The sequence below is a fragment of the Rissa tridactyla genome, chromosome 1, assembly GCF_028500815.1.
Source record: "Rissa tridactyla isolate bRisTri1 chromosome 1, bRisTri1.patW.cur.20221130, whole genome shotgun sequence".
NCBI classification, from domain to species: Eukaryota; Metazoa; Chordata; class Aves; order Charadriiformes; family Laridae; genus Rissa; species Rissa tridactyla.
In genome coordinates, this window is record NC_071466.1 from 132,027,128 (window position 1) to 132,049,959 (window position 22,832).

The 22,832-nt window shown below is 39.4% G+C and overlaps 1 protein-coding gene across 1 annotated transcript in view; it reads right to left on the bottom strand.

Annotated features, from left to right (window-relative positions):
• Positions 1-21,302, bottom strand: part of SPAG17 (sperm associated antigen 17) — a 105,911-nt gene extending 84,609 nt beyond the window's left edge. The window contains exons 1-3 of the mRNA XM_054214622.1: positions 21,204-21,302; positions 12,649-12,789; positions 12,195-12,254 (exon numbers count right to left, since the gene is read on the bottom strand). Of these exons, the coding sequence (XP_054070597.1) occupies positions 12,195-12,254; positions 12,649-12,789; positions 21,204-21,299 (297 nt within the window). The 5' untranslated portion in view covers positions 21,300-21,302. The remainder of the gene's footprint in view (positions 1-12,194; positions 12,255-12,648; positions 12,790-21,203) is intronic.
• Between the last annotated feature and the right edge of the window lie 1,530 nt (positions 21,303-22,832).

Consider the following 22,832-nt stretch of genomic DNA (forward strand, 5'->3'; position numbering starts at 1 on the left):
GCATTCCTCACACAGCAGGGGTCTCATCTGCGAAGTGCAGAAAGGCTTCAGTGATGCAGTATTTGATCTCATATGGTGGCAGTATGAACCATGCAGAGATTTAGCTGCCTGGTGCAAAGGGCATGTATTTCAAGCTATTCAAACACTGCACAAGTGCTTGTAAGTGACACTATACTATTGCCAGTGCCATTGAGAGAGGAGACACGCCTTAAACATTTAAAGCCAGAGTCTTTATGGTATCTTTCTTTGAAAGGCCTCCTTTTCAATATACAGAACCATTGTGGCTGCTAAATCATAATCAGAAAAGCTTTTGAAGTGATTAATTGCATTATCAGCTTTCACAGCTTTATCACTGCTTGGAAGCAGTAGCATCACTTGCTATGAACAGTGGACAGCCCATTTCATAGTGTAGTTCTCCCATATCCAGGGTGAGCTTTCTAAAGCCCTGTTTTCCCTCTTGTTCTTGAAACTGTAAGAAATCCAAGCCACCACATATACCTCAGACTCACATAACACTTCCTAAGAGAAACATAATAGTTTGTAGGAGAACTCCTCAGTTAATTCAAGTCCCTTAGTAGCTGACACAGTTCAAGCCAATTTGAAGCAGGAGAGTCATCAGTCAAGAGGCTATATGGATGACATGTACCAACCAAGTTATTATTTACTGTTCAAATGTATCTTCCTGAGCAAGCTAATACCCCCCCCCCCCCCCCCCCGCAAAAAAAGTGATCTTCACTTATTACAATCTGCCATTCAGTATCACAATCCCCTCACAAGCAGCTTTCAAGACAGACTAGAGAAGGAAAACTGCATGTGTCATACTGATAAATTTCTTGTGTCCAAAGACGACTTCTTTACACATACTATTTCTGAATCTGCTGATGTCATTTCATTGACTACAGCATACTACAATCAATCATTTCGAAAGAATGCTAGGAAGGCACTGAGGTAACTGAAACAACTTCTTTCAGATCACACCTGCAGCGTGCTGAAAGGCAATTTAGTTTCTACTATCAGACCATTCACCTAATTTCATTTTTCCTCTCAGAACCTCTTCCCAACTATGATGTCAAAAGATCAGTTGCTTAATCATTATCCTTCATTGGTGAATTAATGACTCACAATTCAAACTGAGCTTAAGGACTCATGTAAATCAGTAAAATCAACTGCATATCTGAACAGAGCTCCATATAGAAGTTGTTATCCACAAGGTAGACCGTAAAACTTAAGCTAAGCCAATTAATCATCTTTGTTAATCAATGAAGACTGTACCAACACGTATTGCAGACAATTATTAAAGTGGATTTGATGATTCCTTCTGCCCCTCAGATTCCTTTTCAAACCAACCTACTAAAATAAAAATAGGACACTTTCACTAGTGAGCAATACTGAACAAATACAAATGCTGTTCATGTACTAAATATCTGCCTTTCTATTGTGAGAACATTTCTCAAAGCAGCAGCAATGGCTCCTTGTGCCCTAGAAAAATATGTTGTCACTCATATGAGTGAGCCCGGTTTTTGCCACATCAGCTTGATCTGGTTAGCAGAAATCTAGTTAGAAATATCCATCGCAAGAAGGTCTGTTCTTTAAACCTCTTTCTACAGAAAATGTGCAATCTGAGGGCATACCTTAACTGGTTTAATCTCATCAATGCAGAATGAGAACTTTCTAAGACATGTGTACAGTGTATGTGTCTTAGTGTTACAAGTACTCAAATAGTAGAAATAGAAACAGGTGAATAATCTAACTTAAGTAAAAACAAGAAAACACATAAAAATTAGGATGACTTTTCACCTTGGCTTACCTTATTGCTCTCTACAAAAGGAGAAAGGAGACTGTAGAGAGATGGGGATTGGACTCTACTCCCAAGTAACAGGCGATAGGACAAGAGGAAATGGCCTCAAGTTGCGCCAGGGGAGGTTTAGACTGGATATTAGGAAAAATTTTTACACTGAAAGGGAAGTGGTTGAGGCACCATCCCTGGAGGTATTTAAAAGACGTGTAGACATAGCGCTTAGAAATATGGTTTAGATTAGTGATGGGTTTTGTCAGAGTTAGGCTGATGGTTGGACTAGATGATCTGAAAGGTCCCTTCCAACCTGGGCAATTCTATGATTCTATGATTCTATTAAAGAGGTCATACAAAAGCTCTCACCATCTATGACATGTACTTCCTATGGCTCCCTGATCACCTAACTGCTACAAACCAAACTGCTTTAAAGGAAGAAAAAATACAATACAAATATCCAGTGATTCCAAAGATCAGTTAGTAGCATTGCTATCTCAGGAAGAAGGAGTTTTATGGATAGGGAAGGTTTTCTTACGTGACCCTTCAGATACCAGTTTCCTTTTAACACTCTGACTTGGGGGAGACAGTTAAAATAGCATTTAAGTGATTTCTAAAGAACTCCTACAAAACCTAGACCTTTTTAAAAAGAGAGGACAGGCCAGCCTGCTGTGATCTGTGCTCAGAAGAGATATATTGCTATGATCAAATATTGAAGTGTTTACATTTCAGTGGTATGAATCTGCCCAGCAAGTCCTTCCATTGTGGAGTAGAATATTTTATGCTTCTGAGAAGTAAATTTTCTCCAGTCATTTCAGCCAACTGGATCAACACAATGAACGTTGCAAAGCTAAATGATTTTGTCACGCTTCTCTAACATTGCATCTGGCTAGGAAGAGAACCCAGAAGTTGAACAAAAAGATTTAAGAAACAAAGTTGTCTCATCAACCCTTGTGCTGGCAGAATCCATCTAGCTACATGCCAGAGCCTCCTAAGCCGCCTCAGAATTCATGGGCCAGGAAGTCCCAATGGCCTTGTAGGCTTGGCACCACAAAAATCCTAGGCAGAACCCTTCCACCTTGGTCTGGCTTTGCGAAAGCGCTCTGGGCATATTTTTTTTTTTGGCAACAAAGGATTTTGGAATTAGTTGCTCTACTTGAGAAAAATGTCTTACACTCTATTTCCTTAATTAACCAATTATAGTCACAGCATTTCCCTTGGCTACTCCAAAGGGTCCCTCTACCAATTTAAGGATGACATTTTTACAGACATAATTGCTTTTTACTCTAGTTACACAGAGATTTCAACAAAACCTGCACAGAAAAAGCAGTACATTTTATACCAAGTTGTATGCGTGCAGGAAACCTTGTAATCTAGAAAGTCTCAGCAGTGTTCTAAAGCAGGTTTTAAATAGATAGATGAATTTCAAAAGGTATCAAGTTTCTTTCCTAGAAAATAAATGTTCAGTAGTTTCAGGCCAAATGTTCAGGCCAAATAATTACAACTAACAGTAGTAAAATAATAATACATGTAGACGGTATTGCTTCTAGAATCCTAGAATTAGGATTATGAAGAAGAATTGCTATTCTGAAACAGAAAGAAAAGATGAACACATTCAATTGTCTCATGTAAATAATAGAATCTGACCTCTCAGATTATTAGAAAACAGAAAATTAGAAGACACAGATTGTTTTCCTGCAGGAGCTCAAAATTTTTTGCCACAGTTTCAGCATTTAGAAATCCTGGTACTTCTTAACATGACACAAAGTCCTTAAAGGGGTCTGTAGGAAGGGATACTGAACTGGAGAGACTTTAGAAATTGATTGCAAACAACTGCAATTTCTAGGACTGACTGGTTCATAGCAAGAACAGTTCAGTCTCATGGAATAAATAAATCCCAAATGGAAGGCATATGATTTGATAACTCAAAGGACTACACAGGTCACTATTGATCATGCAGTGGCATCAGATGCTCTGACAATGGCAAAGGCTGATGCAGAGACATGGTGGTATGTCTTTACTCTGGGTAATATTTTATTCTTTTTAGGTGGCATGGGTTTCCTATATTTAAAATGAAAATCTCTCTGCTGTTATCCGAGGCTTAGAATTATCTACCTGATCACACACACTTCTCATGCTACTAGGATAACTCAGGTCATTAAAACATCCATATTGGACTGGCATATAGAACACAGAACTAGTGAGATCTTCATGTTTGGAAAGGCAGCCGAACCCAGGCGAATGCCTTTTCTTTTGTCAGGACATTTTCTTTTGTTTCTATTTGGCCAAGTTATAAGAAGGCATTTGACAATGATATTCTACTGTCTTGGATATTGGTGCTAGCAAGGCAATTGTCTGTCTAAGCAATTTAGCAAGCACTAAGAAGTCCACCAGTGAAAGGCATTATGAAGTAAGAATTAAGGCAAGCAGGACAGGTAGAAGCCCGTGTGGCTTTTTCTCAGTGAGTTCTAGTAAAATCTTCAAGATTTAGGAAATCTTGGAATACTTTAATATTATCAAGGAGGAACGTGGAAAACCCAAGTTTGCAGTTCATCTGAAAATGCCAAAGACTTGTGGCCTGGGGTGTGATAGTGCCTGTTTGGAATAGTTTGGCACAGCCATAAATTGCTCCTATTGAGTTGGCAGCAGAGCAAGCAAACAGAATTGCTTGTAAAGGTCTCCTGTGTGATAAAAAGGGGGGTAAATCTAACCTCAGCTAACACATAGACACTGATAGTCTTCCATTAGGCTCATTCATATTCACAAATTGCTGAATACCAATGGGAGCTGTGAAACTTGTTATGGAAAAAATTTGTTAACTTAGGTTTATCATCTTTTAAAGTAAACTGCCAGGAGGCAGAGTAGTTAAACTCTCCTTAGGAACAAGACAATAAATATCTCAGGTAAATGTACCACCTCGTCCAGTGGGATCATTTACAAAACATACTATATTCTGTACTACAATACACCTGGTAGGACCTTGGTAACAAAAGAGAGCTGAAAACAGACGAGCAGAGAGTGCTCACTGCAGGATTTAAAGTCCCTTACGCTTCCCTTGAGCCAGTACCTCCCTAAAAGGCATCTTCATTTAAAGACAATTCCCAACTGTTTCTTGAGCATTAATCCTCTGCATAGCCATACAGTGTAAGGGCCAAGTCCTTCTGCAACAAAATTCTCTTAACTTGCATCCACACAACAGAACTTGAGAAAGGCTGACTGTTCCATTTTATTACGACATTTAAGACTGCAGTATTTGTTTTGCTCTGCACTGGAATGAAAAATAAAATTAAATCTTCCTATCATTCTGACCATTCAGCACGGCTGCCAAAGTTGTTTTTACTGTCAAACCCTCTCATCAAAACAATGACACCAGACAAGTTTTGGCTCCTGCGCTGTTCCATTTTACAACAACTTTTAAAATTAATTTTGTTCTACAATGGAATGAAAACAAAATCTTTCTAACATTTATTACAAAATAGAATTCTATTGACATACATTTTTAGACTGAGAAGTTTGGGTTTTAATACGGCTGTGTCTACTTTTGAGAAAGCCTATTCTTGATGCCTACCTTTCTGATAGTGTTTTTTCAAAAACTATACACTTCCATAAAAATATGTCACATTTGATTATATGTTTCCACAAGAAACCAAAAGGCTTCCTTAAATATACTCCTGACTAGCATTATTTCTGAGCTTTTTTTCTTCAGTGACACATATCCAGGCTACTAATGAGTCTTTGGTCTCCTCCAGATGCCATACAACTCACAACAACTCGTACTTTTTGGGTGAAAATATTCCTTGCCATAAGTGTTATGTCTGTGACATTAAGAGTTTTGTTTTCACATCAAGCTAAAACCAAAACTTTTTATTTTTCTACCCTAGGAGTTTACTATAACATCCTAAAAGGGACATAAGACAATAGAAAGGTTTAAGATAAGAGAAAGGTATGAGGTATTTAACACCTACTGAAGAGAGGACATAAAAGTTATTTAGAAAGAGAACAGCTATTCTTAACTGGTTTCTTGAATGAAATTCACATCACTGGGGTGAGTAATAGAAGGTACTTTTGAATAATTATGCACAGGCACACATATTTTTTAATATATATTTAAAATATATCTATTAGATAACTATACGATATAATTATACATCATATAATCACATCTATAACACAACATATACATATATGTATAAAATTTCACAATGTAGTAAGAGCCCCTATAGCAGGAACTACATGCTTAGTTCCAATCTAAAGCAGACCACCTCTTTACATGATGATGTGACCAGCACTTCAAATAGTCTTACCAGCAGCAACCCTCACTTCATATGTCTACGTTCTACACACTGCTAGCAAAGCATTAATTCATAGAAATGCTTATAAACTGCTTTACATCAACTGCTTGCTGGCTAAATTAATTCCATTTTTTCCACTTCAGCTTGTTCATTGTTATGTTTTACTATCCTACAGAAGGTCTTAGTATCTTGGTTCATGTATTTTGCGTTGGAAGTGACAGGAGAGGAATCTGTTTCAGTTACACCTAGAAAACCCAAAGACCCTTCTATCTTTGCTACAGCCTATTGCCTTTTAAGGCAAGAAGTACTGTGAACATTACACAATTTCCTAAGGATTCTGACAGTATAATCTCAGTGAAAAAAAAAAACCCAAAAAACCAAAACAAAACAAAGAAAAAAGCCCATGTACCATATAAATAATTTTAAAACAATGCAAGATTCTATTTCTAACCAATAACCTTTTAGTTCTCAAAATGAGCTGTACAAAGCATGAACTAATTAAGCAAGCACTCAACTGAACTGGATTTTAATGGCAAAACTGTGAATATTACGCTTGGCAGTAGAAAGATGTAATTTGGGTGTCTCTCTGGTTTGTTTGTTGAAACTGCACAATTAGGCTGGTATCTCAGTATGCCTGGTGATACCCGTTCACTGTTACGTATCTTGACACAGACAGTAAAACTGGCACTTCTCCTGCTTTTATCAGTCCAGAAAATTTGAAGTATCACAGTTGATACTACTTCCCTGTTAGCAAGGAGGTAAAATAAGGCAAGGTTTTGTATGAGAACCATTTGCCATGCAGATCTGGAAGCAAGTCAAGAGGAGCATCAAACAGGTCCTGCGTTCAGCCAGTGATGACAACAAGCAGAACAATTTGTAATCAGAATTCTATATTCTCTTCTGTTTAAATATTAATAGTTCCAGCATGTGATATGCAAGCTACTGTTTGCTTTCTTCTCACATGCAAGAATCAGAGATAATTTAGTGCAATCAGATGGATAACAAGATCCTGGATAGCCTGATTTAAAAGTCCTCACTATTTCAGATTTAAGGAAAAAAAGCAAGAAAAATAAGAGAAAGACAGAGCAGAGATAAAGTCAATAACAGATTATTATCTTTTTTTAAACTGTATCAGGAAAAAAATATCACTAACATGGCATTGGTCTAGTATTAAATGGAAACAGAAGAAGAGTCAATAAAGATGCAGGAAATGGAGGGCTAATCAGTGATTATTCTGCTCTATATGTGGAAAAACAACAGACAATATGGTTGTATCCCTTCATTAATAAGCAGTTATTTCCAACTGTATCAATAGGAAGTTGCAAAAAGGCAGCTTTTAAAGCTAGGCATACCAAAAAACAGTAGAACTGGACATTGTAATCGAAGAATTTTTAAAAACAGGTCGCTGAAGAACTCTTTGGATGATGAATATATTTTGTTGTTTTTGAAAAAAAAAAAAAAAAAGAAGGTAGCTCTCTCTGGTAAGACTGCAATTCTGGTTGAAATAAATAATATGGTATAGCGAAAAGCAGAATTCCCTAAGTATTCTTTGACTATTGATTTAGAAAGCAGTGACAAAGATTAAAGCTCATTAACTGACAGATCTAAAAATGCAATTACAAACAAAGAGTCACCATCAAACAGCTGAATTTCTTGTGGGGTCTGAAGCACACAACATATTGAGACTACTCTATTTAAAAGTATGTCAGTGATCTAGGAAAATACACAAAGTCTTCAATCCTAAGGTCTCCAGAAGACACAATAACCATGAGAGATATAAAGAATATAGTGGAAAACTCATTCATACAAATACATTTGGTTAATGTAGTTAGCATAGTACAAGAAAGCAATATGATTTCATTTTGTTAAATTACAAAACTTAATCTCAGAACAAAGAAGCCAGGCCAAATTTACAGCATGGAAAACCTGTAAAGTGGAAACTTTGGGAAGGACTCATGGGTCAAGGATAAACCAATGAATCCAAAATTAGCTCTCAGTGCAAGGCAGCAGCCAAGATAACTTACACAATCTTCAGATTTCTATACAATGAGCTATCAAATAGGAGCACATGAATTATGTTATGCTTGTATTTGACATGTATTTAACAAAAACACTAAGTCCATTCAGTGTCCACCATGAAATAAAATAGTGAATTCTAAATGTCTGTTAGAGAAGATTCACAGAAATTGTTAAAGAATTGAAAAAAAAAAAACAAAAACATGAAGGAATTTATTACACATTGCTAAATAAAGAGAAAAATTAAGGGACAATTTGAACACAATCTCAAAGTTTCTACACAGAGAAGATTAAATAAAATCTTACAGTTAATTTAGTAAATATGTCTGTAAGCCATACATTGAAACATACATTTACATGGAAACTAGAAGTAACTTTCATCAGGAAAGGTCCTCCCCAGAAACAAATTAAGTTGTAGTAGATACTCAAGTGTTTTCAATCTTCTAGAAAAAACACTGAATATTGATTTAAAAAATTTCAACACGTAGATTATTTTTGAAAGATAACACCATGACTTGTGCTACAGGTCACAATAGTCTCTTCTGTCATTCAAATCTATCTACTAATTTCACAGAACATAAAACAAACTGGTGATAGCAACACTGGTAAGAAATCCAACTCTTGGCCTACAGTGTTTAGAAATTTTCTTGACAGCAGCCTTTCTCACCAAAAAAAGAAGAATCAAAACTATTTAATGATCTTACTTCATGCATATTTATTTATTTATTTATGTAGCATTCACTATGGTGTCTTGGGAAATCAGATCACATTCACACTTGGAAAACAAGTCTGAAGTTTTCACACCTGACCAGAAAAATTAGCTCTCAGAGAAGCAACGTAACTCCCATTTAAATCCTTTTGTAAACCAGAACAGCATAAACCGTAACAACATAAGCTAAAATACTAGGAATTTACCAAGCCCTCCCTAGCCTAGACTGAGAACACAGAGAGCACTGGGTCAGTTTACTAGAGATGAAGGGAGAAGGAAAACTTCTTTTCAAAGCTCTGTCTCTCGCAGGGGAAGGAAAGATGAAGAAGAGGAAAAAAGGCATCTTTGAAGACAGGTTGCAGGATTAAAAAAAAATAAAGAAAAAAAATCACTTACAGGAAACTTTCTTTTCATCTACACCAACTACTTCTGCTACATGTGGAGTAGTGGAAGTACATTACCTCTTCCTTTACAGGTTCTTCAGGTGGTTCTCCAGCCACCTCCTCCCACCCCTTGGCAAGTTATGGGAATTTCTGCTATCACAGACTTTACTCCACTTGTGTAATGGCCTCTTACCCTGAGTTGTGTCCATTTGTTCTACTTAAAGCATACTTTCACTCTTCCACAGCATACAATACAAGTCTGGCAGAAGATTAACTTACTCCTTAGGTTTGGTTTTGGGTTGGTTTTTTTAATCTCTCTCTATATAACTATGCCATGCCTAGGAGCTGTTGTAATCTGTATTCACCTATACCTGTCCTCAAGAAATCATAAGTCTAGTGAGGATTTCTGGAGTGCAGTGCACACTGCTCATGCTGCCTCCCATCCTCAAAATGTAGGAGGTGCCAGCAGAATTAGTTGGCTATCTACTCAATGATTAACAGCTGGGAAATACTTATTTACAACTGATTTATTCTGCTCCAGTATCACAAAATTCCAGGATGAGAATGGGCCATAATTTGGATTTGACAACTGATTTGATTATATTAAGTTTGACAACTATAAGTAGGAGCCTTGCTATGACAAACCAGAATTAATATATTAATTCTTGACTCGTAGTGGAATAAAGATTAATATTTTTAATTGCAAGTAAGCCTTTTTGGCTACACAGAATGACTGTCCTGGAGATAAGTCAGAGCAGTATGAAAGGACTTCAGTTTTGTTGACTTCACAAGCACAAGGACACATTTTGAAGGCAGTGTTCTGGGATCCACATCCAAACAAAACTGCTCTCCTCTCTGCTACTTGTGCCTTTTTCATCTTCCCACGACCCTTTATCCCAAGCATCTCAACTTATCTGACAGAACCACAATATGGTTGCACATCTCTCTCCTTTCCATCCCTCTCTCTCTCCTGGCCGTGTCTCTTGTTCAACTGTCCATTTCCAGTAACACCATCTATCTACTTCCAGTCTTCTCACATGAAGGGGCCACATGAGGCTCCAGCGTCTTTCCTAATTTTTTCTCACCATGTACTACTCCCCAGCTCCAGCTTGTTCCCTTATGAGTATGGGACAAGACTCCGTCTCAAAATTTCCTGGGTAACACAAAGGCAACTTTCCTGACCCTGTCCCATTGAGTCCAACAAAACTGGAAAACAACTCTTACAGAGCAAAAAAGAATACTTCCATACCCCTGAACTCAATCTCACCAGAATTTTCAATTAAAAAAAAAATTTAAAAAATCAACCTCATGAACAAATCTAGTATGGAAAATTTAGGCTTGAATACATTTTCAAAATTCAAACTTTGGAAACTAAAACACTAAAATATTTAGTAGTGGTAAAGCATGTTAATTACACACGACATTACCAACCTTAATAGAAAGCTGACAAAACAACATAAAAAATACGTTTGCTTATAAAATGCATATATTTTATTCAAACATACTGTAGTTTTAGGTGGTGTCTGTTGGAAAAACTGTACAATTAATCTGATTCATTATGAAATCTGTTGGTATTTTACAGGAAGCATAACATTTTCTCTTCCATATACAAAGAAAAAAAAATAATTTCCACAGCATTGTTATGAGAGACTCAGCCTAACATCATTTTATTAAGTGCTGGAATTAGCACAAAATTACCAACCAGGACTCCTACTCCCATCAGGTCACTTCAGCGACAGAAAAGGTGTTAGACACCTAATTCTCCAGGAAACTGCACAAACTGCACATGGACTTTAAGTGAATGCTCAGGAGCAAATTCTGCCCAGAGAGGCGGGATCTTGATGCTTGTGGCAACATGATCAATCTTTTAATTTGCTACAGCCAGAACGGAAACTGAGTCCAAGCAAAAGGTCAGAACAGGCATTTTATATTCTCTGTTAAAGGAGGGGAGGAAAAAAATGTCTTTGAGGAGTAAAGTAAGCAGCTAATGAGACACAGCACTGACAGCTGGAATTTAATAAGTATCCACTTCACAAGGAAAATTGCTCTTAGTAATTAAATACAGGTATCATACAAAGCTTCTGCTTAGAGCTAGACTTCAAAATTCTTCTGTTAGTAGGACTGAAGAGGTTTTACATACCAGGTAATGTAACGGTGAGTTTGCCTGGGAGGCTAGTCCTAAACGAAGAGGGTTAATTGCATAAATTTCACAGTCATGTCAGTGGTAAATAATTCCAATGGGACTTGTTCAGATAGTAGTCTGGCATTACTGAAAAACAGACTGCAACTAAAAAGACCTGTTATAAAGTCCACCGAAAGCTGAGACATATAAAAAGTTTATTAGTCATTGCAGAACTAAAACACAAACAAGATCTTTTTAGAGGGATCCAAAATTCTTTATGCTTCAGGTCTGTAGGGCCATAAAACTCTACCTGAGAAAATTTTAAACAATCTTCTAATTAATCACAGGATTTTATAACCTTTCACAAGCTGTAAGTAAAACATTAACAAGGTAGGAGGAAGTAGTCTTTGTACTAAGCATGATTCCTAACCCCACCGATATACCCCACTAGACGAACCAGGTTAGAATTTAACGCCAAACTGAGATTACAATGGATACACACAGAAATAGTGCTTCATTTATGGGACTGCATTCCCATGAATGAAGGTATAAATCTCTAAATTACTGAGAGCATCTGAGAGAGCAGAGTCTAATTTTCTTCTGTAATTTGTGACACCACCATAAAAATATGACCACTTAACACATTCTTAACATAATAAAACTCATATCCCTAAAAAGACATCTCGATCCTCACTTAATTAGCAGTTGAACAGAACACCGTTGGTATCCCAAAAAGAAAGCAGTTTAAGTATCTAGATGGTTGTGGTTTTACCAGCTACATCCAATAGATTTGCATTTATTCAGGTATGCATAACACAATCACACAGCTGTATTTACTTCAGTGTAAAGGAGCACTGACTCTGCAATATATGTTTTAACCTACCTCATAGTACATCGGCACATCCTTAACCTTTTTTCCCTTTCGATTCCCAGATTCTCTGATCTGCAAGGAAATAAAGCATTCTCCTGTGAGAAGATTTTAAGTTGACACAAATTATTTTACTTGTTATTCCCTTTTGCAAACACTACACTGACACTCTGAAACAGCGAGGAATCATCTTATGGTACTCCTGTACCTTAGGGAGGAAGCTTTTCCCATCAGCACCTTGAAGAAAAGTCTGCAACAACACCTCACTATTTACAGGGAGCAGACCAGATTATGCAGTAAGGTTTTCTTTTTCCATTTTTAACCCCTATGAATTAGTGTAATTTTTAAAACTTGCACAGAGTAATGTAATTGAATATGAAATTTCTAGCTACAACAGATCAAAGAAATTAATATCTAGAAGCGAGATCTAGAGTTTGGTTTGTTATTAAAAGTTCCCTGCTTGGAATACCTGTCTGAAAATGTCTTCATGCGTTATCACACTGAAGAGCTTCCGCTGTGGCACCTGCACAGCAAGAGACAGGGCCTTGGTGTGGATTTCATCCTCAATTTTGGTCCCAACAACGAAAGCAATGCTAGGCTTCCAGTCATCCTACTTTCCAAAATAAAACATTTAAGGTATTAAAACCCAAGCAAACAAAAGTGCTTCTCTGCAGTTTCAAGGAGTAATCCTGTAGAGACAGTTACCCTATTTAAGACATATTAAACATTACTGTATGAATCACACTGGAACGAAACGTATACAATCACAAAAAGCACATACTACCTTGTCCCAATTCTTTCTGCCATCAGGTGGCAGCATTATGCTATGGAAAACACAAATGCCTACTAAAAACTCTTACAAGCCTCCCCGCAGGCAAACGCTGCATTAGCATCACACAAAGATAAAGTAACTTTTAAATTACATTTGCAGATTTGACAGTTCAGTAAGCAAACAAGAAATGCATTTTGAATATCTGCATTGCTGTCATTGAATATATGCATTATTGTGATTATTTGCTGTAGAAAAAAATAAACAAATCTCAGCTCTCTTATCCTGGGAATCAGAGTATGCCCAGATACCGTTTTCTGAAAATTGTAGCATTATTTGTACGCTATTTTATGAGGGTATATTTATGCATACTGTGGTTCTTACACGGTTTCACTAAGTATTCTGAACTACAACAAATTTCTTATCAATGTCAAGTTATATTTCACTACAACATTGACAAATGAAAAACACTAGCATTTTCAAACATTTGCAGTAAAATACACATATTTTTATGAAAAAAAATCCGATTTCAGCATTAAAGAAATGCAGAACAAGAGAAGACTGGAACATGTTATTTAGTGATATACATCCCCCAAAAGCTTCAAAATGGTGTAATTTAAGTAACTTTTGCTGGTTACCCTTCTTTCCCATTTCTTCTACTTTAACCTACTGGAATCCCTTTCACAAAGTGAGTGGCTACCTCCAGCAAATTTACATCTCACTCCAGAGTATTCTCTATCAGCATCAGTGGTGCCTGAACCATAAGCACTTCCAACGGTTGTGCTATACGCTCTTCAGGAATCACCAAATCATTTCTTTCATTGCAAATCTGCATGCGTAAACTGCAAGGATATCAATAAAGCTGCATAAAGGTAAATATGGAAAGAGATTCAGTGAGATCAAGGTAGTCACAAGACATTGTCACGCTATCAGGACCAGGCTAAGCAGAGCCACATACCAGTCCAGCGTGCATCATAGCATGTAAAGACTCTGAAGGCAAATTTAAGAAAGGGTAGTAACTTTAGGATTTTTATGGAAATATTTTCATACGTGTATATTACATACAAAGTCCTCGTGGAAAAGAGGAACAAAATCTGAATTCATGGTAGTGGGAAAGGACCGTTCAAAAAAAAAAAAGTTAGATGTAAATGGTAAAAGAAGTTTCTTTTTCCAGTTTTACTGTACTCTTCTTCATTTGTTCCTTCTCTTAGCTGAAAAAAAGCCTACCTAAATGTTTACAATTTGAGTAACTGATGACTTGGGATGGGAGAAAGCAACAGTTGACCTTCTGAAACTGCAAGTAGCTACAGAGCAGATACCTAATCCAAAAGGGCCTCTACAATTCCACGTATCATAAACTTCCTTGATGTTTCATAGCAGCACAAAATAAACCTTACGTTTTTAAAATTACAAAATACAGGAAAGTGCAAGCGTATCAATGATGCTCTAGGAGCATGCAAACATGATGGAATTTATGAAAGGAGAACGTCCAGCTGAGCTGGGGCAGAAGGCACTGCTCAATGGCCTGTGCGGGGACTGCACCAAGTACACTGAATTTCTTTTTCCTCTTTCTAGTTGGGGGGGTAGGACAGGGGACAATACCTCCTCCTGCCTAAAGTTGCCAAGATAGCTACCAGTGCAAAGCACTATGAAAGAGCTAGGTATTCCAATATTATCATCAAAACACGTGCACAGGAGTTGCAGTTGATCTGAATTCAAGTTAAAGTTGTCATTGTGTAGCTGCCAAGAATCAGACACAAAAACTTTACCAGTCCTTGAAGAGTGTGTGCAAATGCATAATTTTCTAGGCTTTCAGAATTGAGATTGAAATGCTGTCATGTGGCAGTATCCTGGTGTTCCCAGGGCTTGCCAGCAGAGACGGAGCCTTTAGAACAACCATCCACATGCAACGTGATGGAGGTACTGAAGCTAATGGAGCAACTGATATCACTACAGTGTCCACTTCAATGAGGACCACCAAAAGAGGGGAACAAGGCCCTGTTAAGTCTCACAGACAGATGCTGACAGCTCAAGAAGAGCAAAACTCATGAATGTCAGGTTCTACTCTAGATGCTAGGGGAAGCATGGTCCAGCAGCAATAGAGAGCCAGCTCTCACAGCTTCTGCAGTTTGTCAGATATCCAAAGAAATCTCCATCAGACAGTTCTAAAACCTCTGCCTTATGCCTTCTTCAGTTGCTCCTTAAAACATGATGGTATCTTGGTGCCCACAAATTAAACCTGCTTAGCACTGATTAACATCATCCTGCAAAAGCGATGTCTGTGAAACCCATCTTCCTTATAGTCCTGTCTCTTCTTGATCTTTCCACTCCTTGGTCACAACTGTCTCTAGCTCATTTCTCCTTCCATTTCCACTCTCTCTTCCTCATCTGAGTTCCACCACTTCTCCTAACACTTCCCACATCTGTTACTTGCTCACCTAGCTCTCATCCTCAGTCTCCTTGCCCAGATAGTCCCTAGTTTCATTATCTGATCCCACTTCCAGTTTTCTCCATCCTGATTCCTTCTCCAAATTCCTTATTCTCTACCCTCTCTAGTATTTCCCAGGCACTTTCAGAGTTATGTTTGAGCAATGAGACTCTCCTTCACAATAATTATGCATTCCTTGGAAGGCATTAGAAGCAACGGAGAGAGAATTTTCCTAATTTCCGCTGTGGTGCCCACCTTCACAGCAGCAGTAACAAACACCAAAGGGTAAGCCCCGCTCATGAAAAATTAATTTTTCAAGAAGTTAGGATTTATCCAAACACAAACATTCTCAGAAAAATGTATGCCCTCAGCAAAAGGTACGCCCTTGACATCAGCGTGCCACGTTTTCTTCCTCCCCCAAATTCTCTTCTTCAAAGAAACAAGCTGCTAAAGCTTCTCCACCGAACAGCTATGAGACTATTTATAGCATAGGCAAGACACTGGCTAATATATTAAAAATAAAATACATGGAATCAGCCTCTACAAGATAACTGGTAGTGAAAATTTATAACCCCACCTAACATAAGTATATGCAACTCAATACAAGGTCCTTTGCATAAAAATTTAAACAGTATTAGAGATAGTCCACACCTCCTTAGCTTTAAAATGAAGAAAAAAATATTCCTTTTGCAATAAAAGGTGCAATACCTGAGAACTGGAGATAGATAAATACCAGAAATAGCTACACACGCTTTAACAGGGAATAATCATCCAGAATTCCCAGAGTAATTAAAAGCATGTCACCTATTTCTAGTCTGACCAGTCTTGAAGCCCTCGAGGATCATTTTTCAGAAAAGCTGAATATTGAGAACAGCCACTGAAGTCAAAAAGGACAGCACATGTGCAGCATTAGTATATGGTTTAAGGTGTTTAATTGACTATGCTCTTTTCTGACCTTAAAAATCTATTATTTTTGCAATATTGCCCTTATATTATCAATACCATAACAGCATTCTTAATGTTCAAGGCAGTGGAAGGATAGAGAAGAAACAGACCCTGCTTCTACAGCTCACCACCTAAAATCACAACATCAAAATGAGACGGAAAAGTAGTAAAATGTATATGGTTACTTTAAAAATATTTTCTCCCTCAATGTACAACTGCTCCTCTACTTAGTTTAATTCTTTCAAATGTTATTGTAGAAGCAAGACCTGAGAAAGAATCTGAAAGAGGATAGATTAGTGACCCTAAGGCTACCTCAAATGAGGTTCCCAGCTTAAAGAACAGGATAGAGAAAACCATAAAAATAACTACTGGAAAAGCATTGAAACAGTCTAGGGGGGCTGCCATTGAGAGTACAACGCAAGCATTACGTACTGTGAACAAAGATGACCAAGATGCAGGGAGTAGACAGCCCACAGGATCAACGATGCTGATTCAAACATGAATGAAAAAAAATAAAAATTGAAGCTGGAAATGTGGCATTGGTAACTGAATACTCCTTAAACATTCTGAAACAAGTTCCAATTAAAGGGAGGCCAGACCACTCTCACTGGAAAACGTACCGGTGACAATCATTGTCACAAATTACACTGTCCCCCCTGTTTAAAACTCTTGGCCATGTCAAGAGTTGAAACGCAACAAACTCTCTCTCAGTGTTAGAATAACCGTCTACGCGGTAAGCTTGAATGTCCCTCAAGTGAAGAGATCCCACCTAACGCCAAAAGCTCCACATAAGCAGCTAGGAGGTTTCCAAAATCCTTGTTTTCAGAAAACACAGAAGGTGTCCCATCTTCTCCTGATTTTGTTCTCTCTGTTAAAAAATAGTACACATAGGCTACATATCTTATTTCTCATAGTAGTATTGGAATAGCATAGGTATGTTAAAAAAATCTCTCACTTCACATTGACGAAAAAAGCAGATGTAGGTCACAAAATTTTGTTTGCTTTTAAACATATCTTGTTTTTTCTGCTTCATTTTCTAGATGCAGAAGGGTAGCTGTTGTAGAAAAGACATCTGAACAAGTCAGGTATACTGTTTATTTTTGCAGTACCAGTTTCTCTTTGACCAGGAAAAGCACCAAGCAGCCATCTCACCCCACCTCCATCTCCAGGCAATCTAAGTATCTTGTCATTTTGCATCATCACTTATTCTTGTGGTATTTAATGGGGGTTTTTTGGGGTTTTTTTGGTGGTTGTTTTTTGTTTGGTTGATTGGGTTTTGGTGGCGGTTCTTTTTTGCAGGTTTGGTTTTTTTTTCTTAAGGCCACAACTAGTAGATTCATTTCATTACAGCACCATTTCGAATTTAACTGTAATGGCTGAAGAGAAACATTTGAAAACTTGAACTCCAAACATTTGAGCATCAGACAGCAAGAGTTCTTTAATCTCCTGATTTCTAAGTAATGCCTCAGAAATAATGAGATTTATTAGTGATTTATGAACACTCAGAGCGATATTACCTCTCACACTCTCTGCTTTCAACAATGAGGGAGCTTGTAAATCAGTAAACACAGCTGGCATTACTGGGAAAGGTTGCTCATCAGCAATTTTCTTGCCCTAACGTAGTGACTGTGTGGGGCACTACTGCCAAGAAATCTTCAAGCCCGCTTTCATTATCTGCTGCCTGACACACACGTGTATTACTAACAGATTCTGTTTTTAAGAGCCTGAGCTTTTGCTGTATAATCTGGGCAGGTCAGAGACGTTCAAAGCTCAATTGAATGTCAATTCCTCTCCGAAGGGGAAGCAGTATGAATAGTAATCAAAAGTGGAACCATCCTATTCAGAACATTTTTAACAGTTTTACAAGGTTTAATTTCAGTTCAATTTTCAGGCCCTAAAATGCCAGTAAAATGAGAGAAAGCATACAGATGGAAAGTCAGAGCAGAACGTGGCTTCCAGTTGCTATGCTTAGTTATACTAGCTAATACGAACACATAATAGATAACAGTTATTTCAATTAAGGGCTGTACTTGCCCAGAATTCCCCTTTCACTTAGCAAATATCGCCCTTTAACTACTTAAAGCAGGCAAAGTTTAAAACTACCTAAGAATCTTAATTTATATTTTGTAATTTAATACTGCAGTGAACCCAATCAAAATATCTTGACAAATATCTGAAGACAAATACAACTTGCAGCTCCATGTTCTTCTGCGTAGCACATTAGAAACAAAAAAAAGATATATATAAACCATAATGTGAGGCTCTGCAAAATCCATATTTCCTCTGTATGTGTTTTTAAGTTGTGTGTTTGCCAGTTTTCACAGTGCGTTTAGTAAAAGCAATTATTTGGTTAGTAAATACCATTTAAATCATATTTTAGTTAGCATACCCGTCCATAAAATCTTAACACCACTGGTAAAATGACTCCTTTTCATAGATCAGGCTAATAAAACATTGTAAGCCATAAACACACATTAAAATGTGAAATTTCATTGCTCAGTCTATCTGGTACAATTTAAAACCAGTTCTAGTAAATTCCCTTTGACTCCACTAAAGGGAAAGAATACTCTCTAAATTGATACAAGATTTAAAAATTCTTTATACATTAATTACAAGGACAGAAATCTAATTAATAGGAATTCCTGTCATCTCCCAAATAACTTCAGATTCACACAGTATATCACATACAATATTGAGGAGGAGTAAGAAATAATTTTGTGCACTGCGTCTCATGACACCTACAATTAAAGTTGATCAACACTATCTTTTACAGGCTGCTTTCAGTTCCCAACCTTTACATATTCAAGTTTAAATCTTGTATACTATAGGATTACTGAGGGGGGGGGGGGAGGGGGATGGAATAGTGTGGTTAGATTATTTGCAGAATGACATTTCATTTTAAAAAATCGTGTTTATCCTTTAATAAAAAACCCTATGTGATTAAGTAATTAAGATATTCAATTCCCTCCGTGTTCAAGAGGAAGGAAATACATTCGGCAGCACAGCCGTGCTTGTGTCAGAGATGTGCTTTTACAGAGCGCGTTTATTTACATTAAGTATACCAACATTTGGCCATAGTTGATGAATCTTGATTCACACATGCTCAGAAGAGATTTGTTGGCATTTGACACTTTTGCACCGAGTACGCTCCTGCCCATGACTATAAGAGCTGAATAAGAACCTTCCTGCAATAAGAAATTCCAGCAGCTGCCCAGCATCATAGAAGCCTGAGTTCAAGCTGACCACAGCAGGGAGACGGTTTTTCCCCATGTTCCCGAGGCTCTGCCGGCTAATAGCAAGACAGAAAACTTAACTGGAAAACAGTTGGGCAATACCAAAATTAAGGAACCAAGAAATCTTAATTCAGCCTCCAACTGCCTATACGGAATAGGCATTACCATAACCTTTAATTAGGCAATCTCATATTTTTTCCTACAGAATTTTTGCCCCATTCAGTGAACAAATTCAACATTTCTTTCCATCTGCCTCAATGTGTGGTCCTGAATAATCCTAATTCTGGCATTTCCTAAGTTTTGAGCATTTTATTTCCTACCTTTTAAAATACTTCAATATAATAGTTTGCCTTTAACAAATGTAATAAATTACATGTAGAAGCAGCAGAGTAAACAAAGCACTGTGTTCAGTGAATTCACTGGACAATATCCACAACCACAATAAACAGCACTATGAAAAAAAAAATTAAAAAAATAAATAAATCACTAATTGGCATCTTGCTAGTAAGCACGGGAGAAAGGTCAGGAACTGAGTAGGTGATGGAGATTGAACCTCCACCCCCTTCTCATGCTTCAGGGAGGTTCTCCGACAGTACGGGTGAGATTCACAACCAAGAAAGGGCTCAAGCGCCTTTGAACCCTACTGAAAAATCTACGTTCTAGGGAAAAATGGGTAACAACAGCCTTAGCTGAGCACCTTCAAAAAATTATTTTGTTTGGCTAATCTTGTACCATATGGTTACTACCATAAAAAAGCAAAAGCAAGTAAGTATTTAAAAGATTTCTGGACATCCGCATCATCTTCAGGAAAACTGATTGATCAGTTTAAAAGCCTTCTCCTGAATTCAAAAGTCCTCATGCCTAACCAGAACTGCTGGCATGTTAAAAAAACCAAACCAAAAACACAGCAACAATAACAAAAACCACCCTGTTTTTTTTAATAGGGCACAACAGGAACCCACCAAACAAGGAAGCCACGGAAGTCATTTGTCTCACTTGCAGAAGCAGCTCTAGATAAACACATGCTAGATAAATATTATTGTTTGCTAAACTACTACCCTGTTTTGAAACCAAATTCTCTCTTTGGAAGTCAAGATTTATTAGAATTACATTGCTTACACAGAACCTGGAAACCTAAATATGCCTTTAGATCCTCACACTCTGTAAAAAAAAAAAAAAAAAAAAAGGAAAAAAAAAGAAAATGAAAAAGAAGAAAAGTGCCTTTTAGCTGCACACACTCGGGCAGGAAAATTACAGCCTCGCATTTTCAACGCTACAGTTAATGCTGTGTCAGCACCTCCATCAAACCTCGTTGTTCAGCAGTTTATAAAAAGCTCGCTCCCAGCCAAAACTTGGTACCCAGCGCCCCAGAAAGAAAAGCGCCGAGGAGGAAAAGCAAGAAACCCGCCGGGCCGCTGCTGAGGGCCGGGGCGGGGGGCAACGGAGGGGCAGCTCCACCGCCCGTCGGGACGATCCGCCTCCCTCCCCCGGGGCCACCCTGGCGACCCCGCGGAGCCCCCAGCAGCGACACCACCACAACCAGGCCGGAGGAGCGACGAGGGCCGCCTCAGGCCTGGTTCCCCCCACCCACCCCCGACATTCGGGTCCGGGGCTTGGCGGCCCCTGCCCTGCCCCTCGGCTGCCTTCACCTCCTCGAGGTGGGCGGACACCAGCGCAGCCTCCCAGCTCTTGGCCGCGGGCCCCGCTGAGGCGACCCCGCCGGTTTTGGGCCGCTTCGGGCCCATGGCGGTGCTGGGCGGCGGGCAGGCAGACCGGCCCCACGCGTCGCCGTGGCGACCGGCTGCCGCGGGGCGACGCCTTCCGGCCGCGCCTTCACCGCCCCCAACCGGCGGGGCGGTTCGTGTCGTACCGTGCCTCCTGCCCGCGGGGCCCTCCGCCGGGTGAGCCCTGTGACCGCCCCGGGGGAGCCTCCGTGCTCGGTGGTCCCGGGTATGCGTGCCCCGGCCGCCCGCCTCCTGCGCCGACGGCGGCCATCTCGCCTAGCCGCTGCCGAAGCGCCCTAGCGGGGCTTGCGGTAGGTCGGCAGGGGCCTTGCTGCCCTTGGGCCACCCAGAGCCGCCTCCAGCGCGGCTGCCCGAAGGAGAGGCCTCGCCGAAGCTGGGCGGGAAGGGCCCGGGCCTCGCACAGCCATCGAAGGAAACGCCGCGGCCCAAGGGCTGCTCAAAACCGGCGAGCCCGGGCGAAGGAGCGGGCCCTGAGCCGCGGCCGCCTGCGGAGCAGCGAGGCGGGGGAGCGCGCAGGTGTGGGGCGGCGAGGCCGGCCGGCTCCCGGGCCGACATGGCTCTGCAAATACTACCATATGTTACGGCCCTGGGACCAGGAGGGGAGAGGGAGGCACCGTTGGGAGAAAGCAGGAGAGCTGCCAAGATAAAGAATTCATTACAGAGGAGTCATGTCGTGATCTCACACTGGAGACGAGTGAAATATTCTGTGTGATTTAACATTTGGTGAAAATATCCCAAACCACATGCTGCCCTTCCCCCAACCCCCCCTTGTACCGACTGGGGTTGCTCAGAGCCTCCAAATCTTTTATTTTAATTTTGTTCAGAGCCTTAAAGCCCTGCTGTGCAGAGCGTTATTGCTTTAGTCAGAATTTCATTCTGCGATGATAACGACCTAGCTGAATACAACACTTTAATTTCACAGTTTTAATGGAGAAGTAGGAATTTAGGTTCATAGGGGATGTAACAGGCAAGTCTCATACCATCTTAGATTGCAGACGGGTATCTTCCCCGGGTTTGCAGACAGTGATGTAGTTTATAACATGGGAAAGCTGCACAGTAGATTTGCCAACATCCATAAACATTTTCCCCCACCCTGTTTCTTGGCTGGTGTCCATTTTTCTCTTTTTGAGGTTTTCTTTTGTTGTCCAGAAAAAAAATCAACTTCAATTGTTCACAGAAACAGGCAGTGTGACATTCTCACCATACCCTTGTTCTTCATTAAAATCTTGGATATGCAGCTTGTGCCTGCTGAGGAGCACTGAGAGAGCATGTGAAGGAGGAGCAGGGCAGGATCGCCAGTCGATGCAGCAGAACAGGACAGAGGTATGGGGCAGAATGCACAGGTAATGGTGCCAAATAACCTTACTATGAATCACCCTTCTTTTTTTTTTCATGGCTCGGTTTTCAGGGCTTAGGAGGATCAACGGGAGAGGGTTGTGCACCCAGATCCTGATGGTATGGCTGGAAACATGCACTACTGTGATGTCTGTGGGAGATGACAACTGCTTCATTATGCCCACGCCTGTATGTATA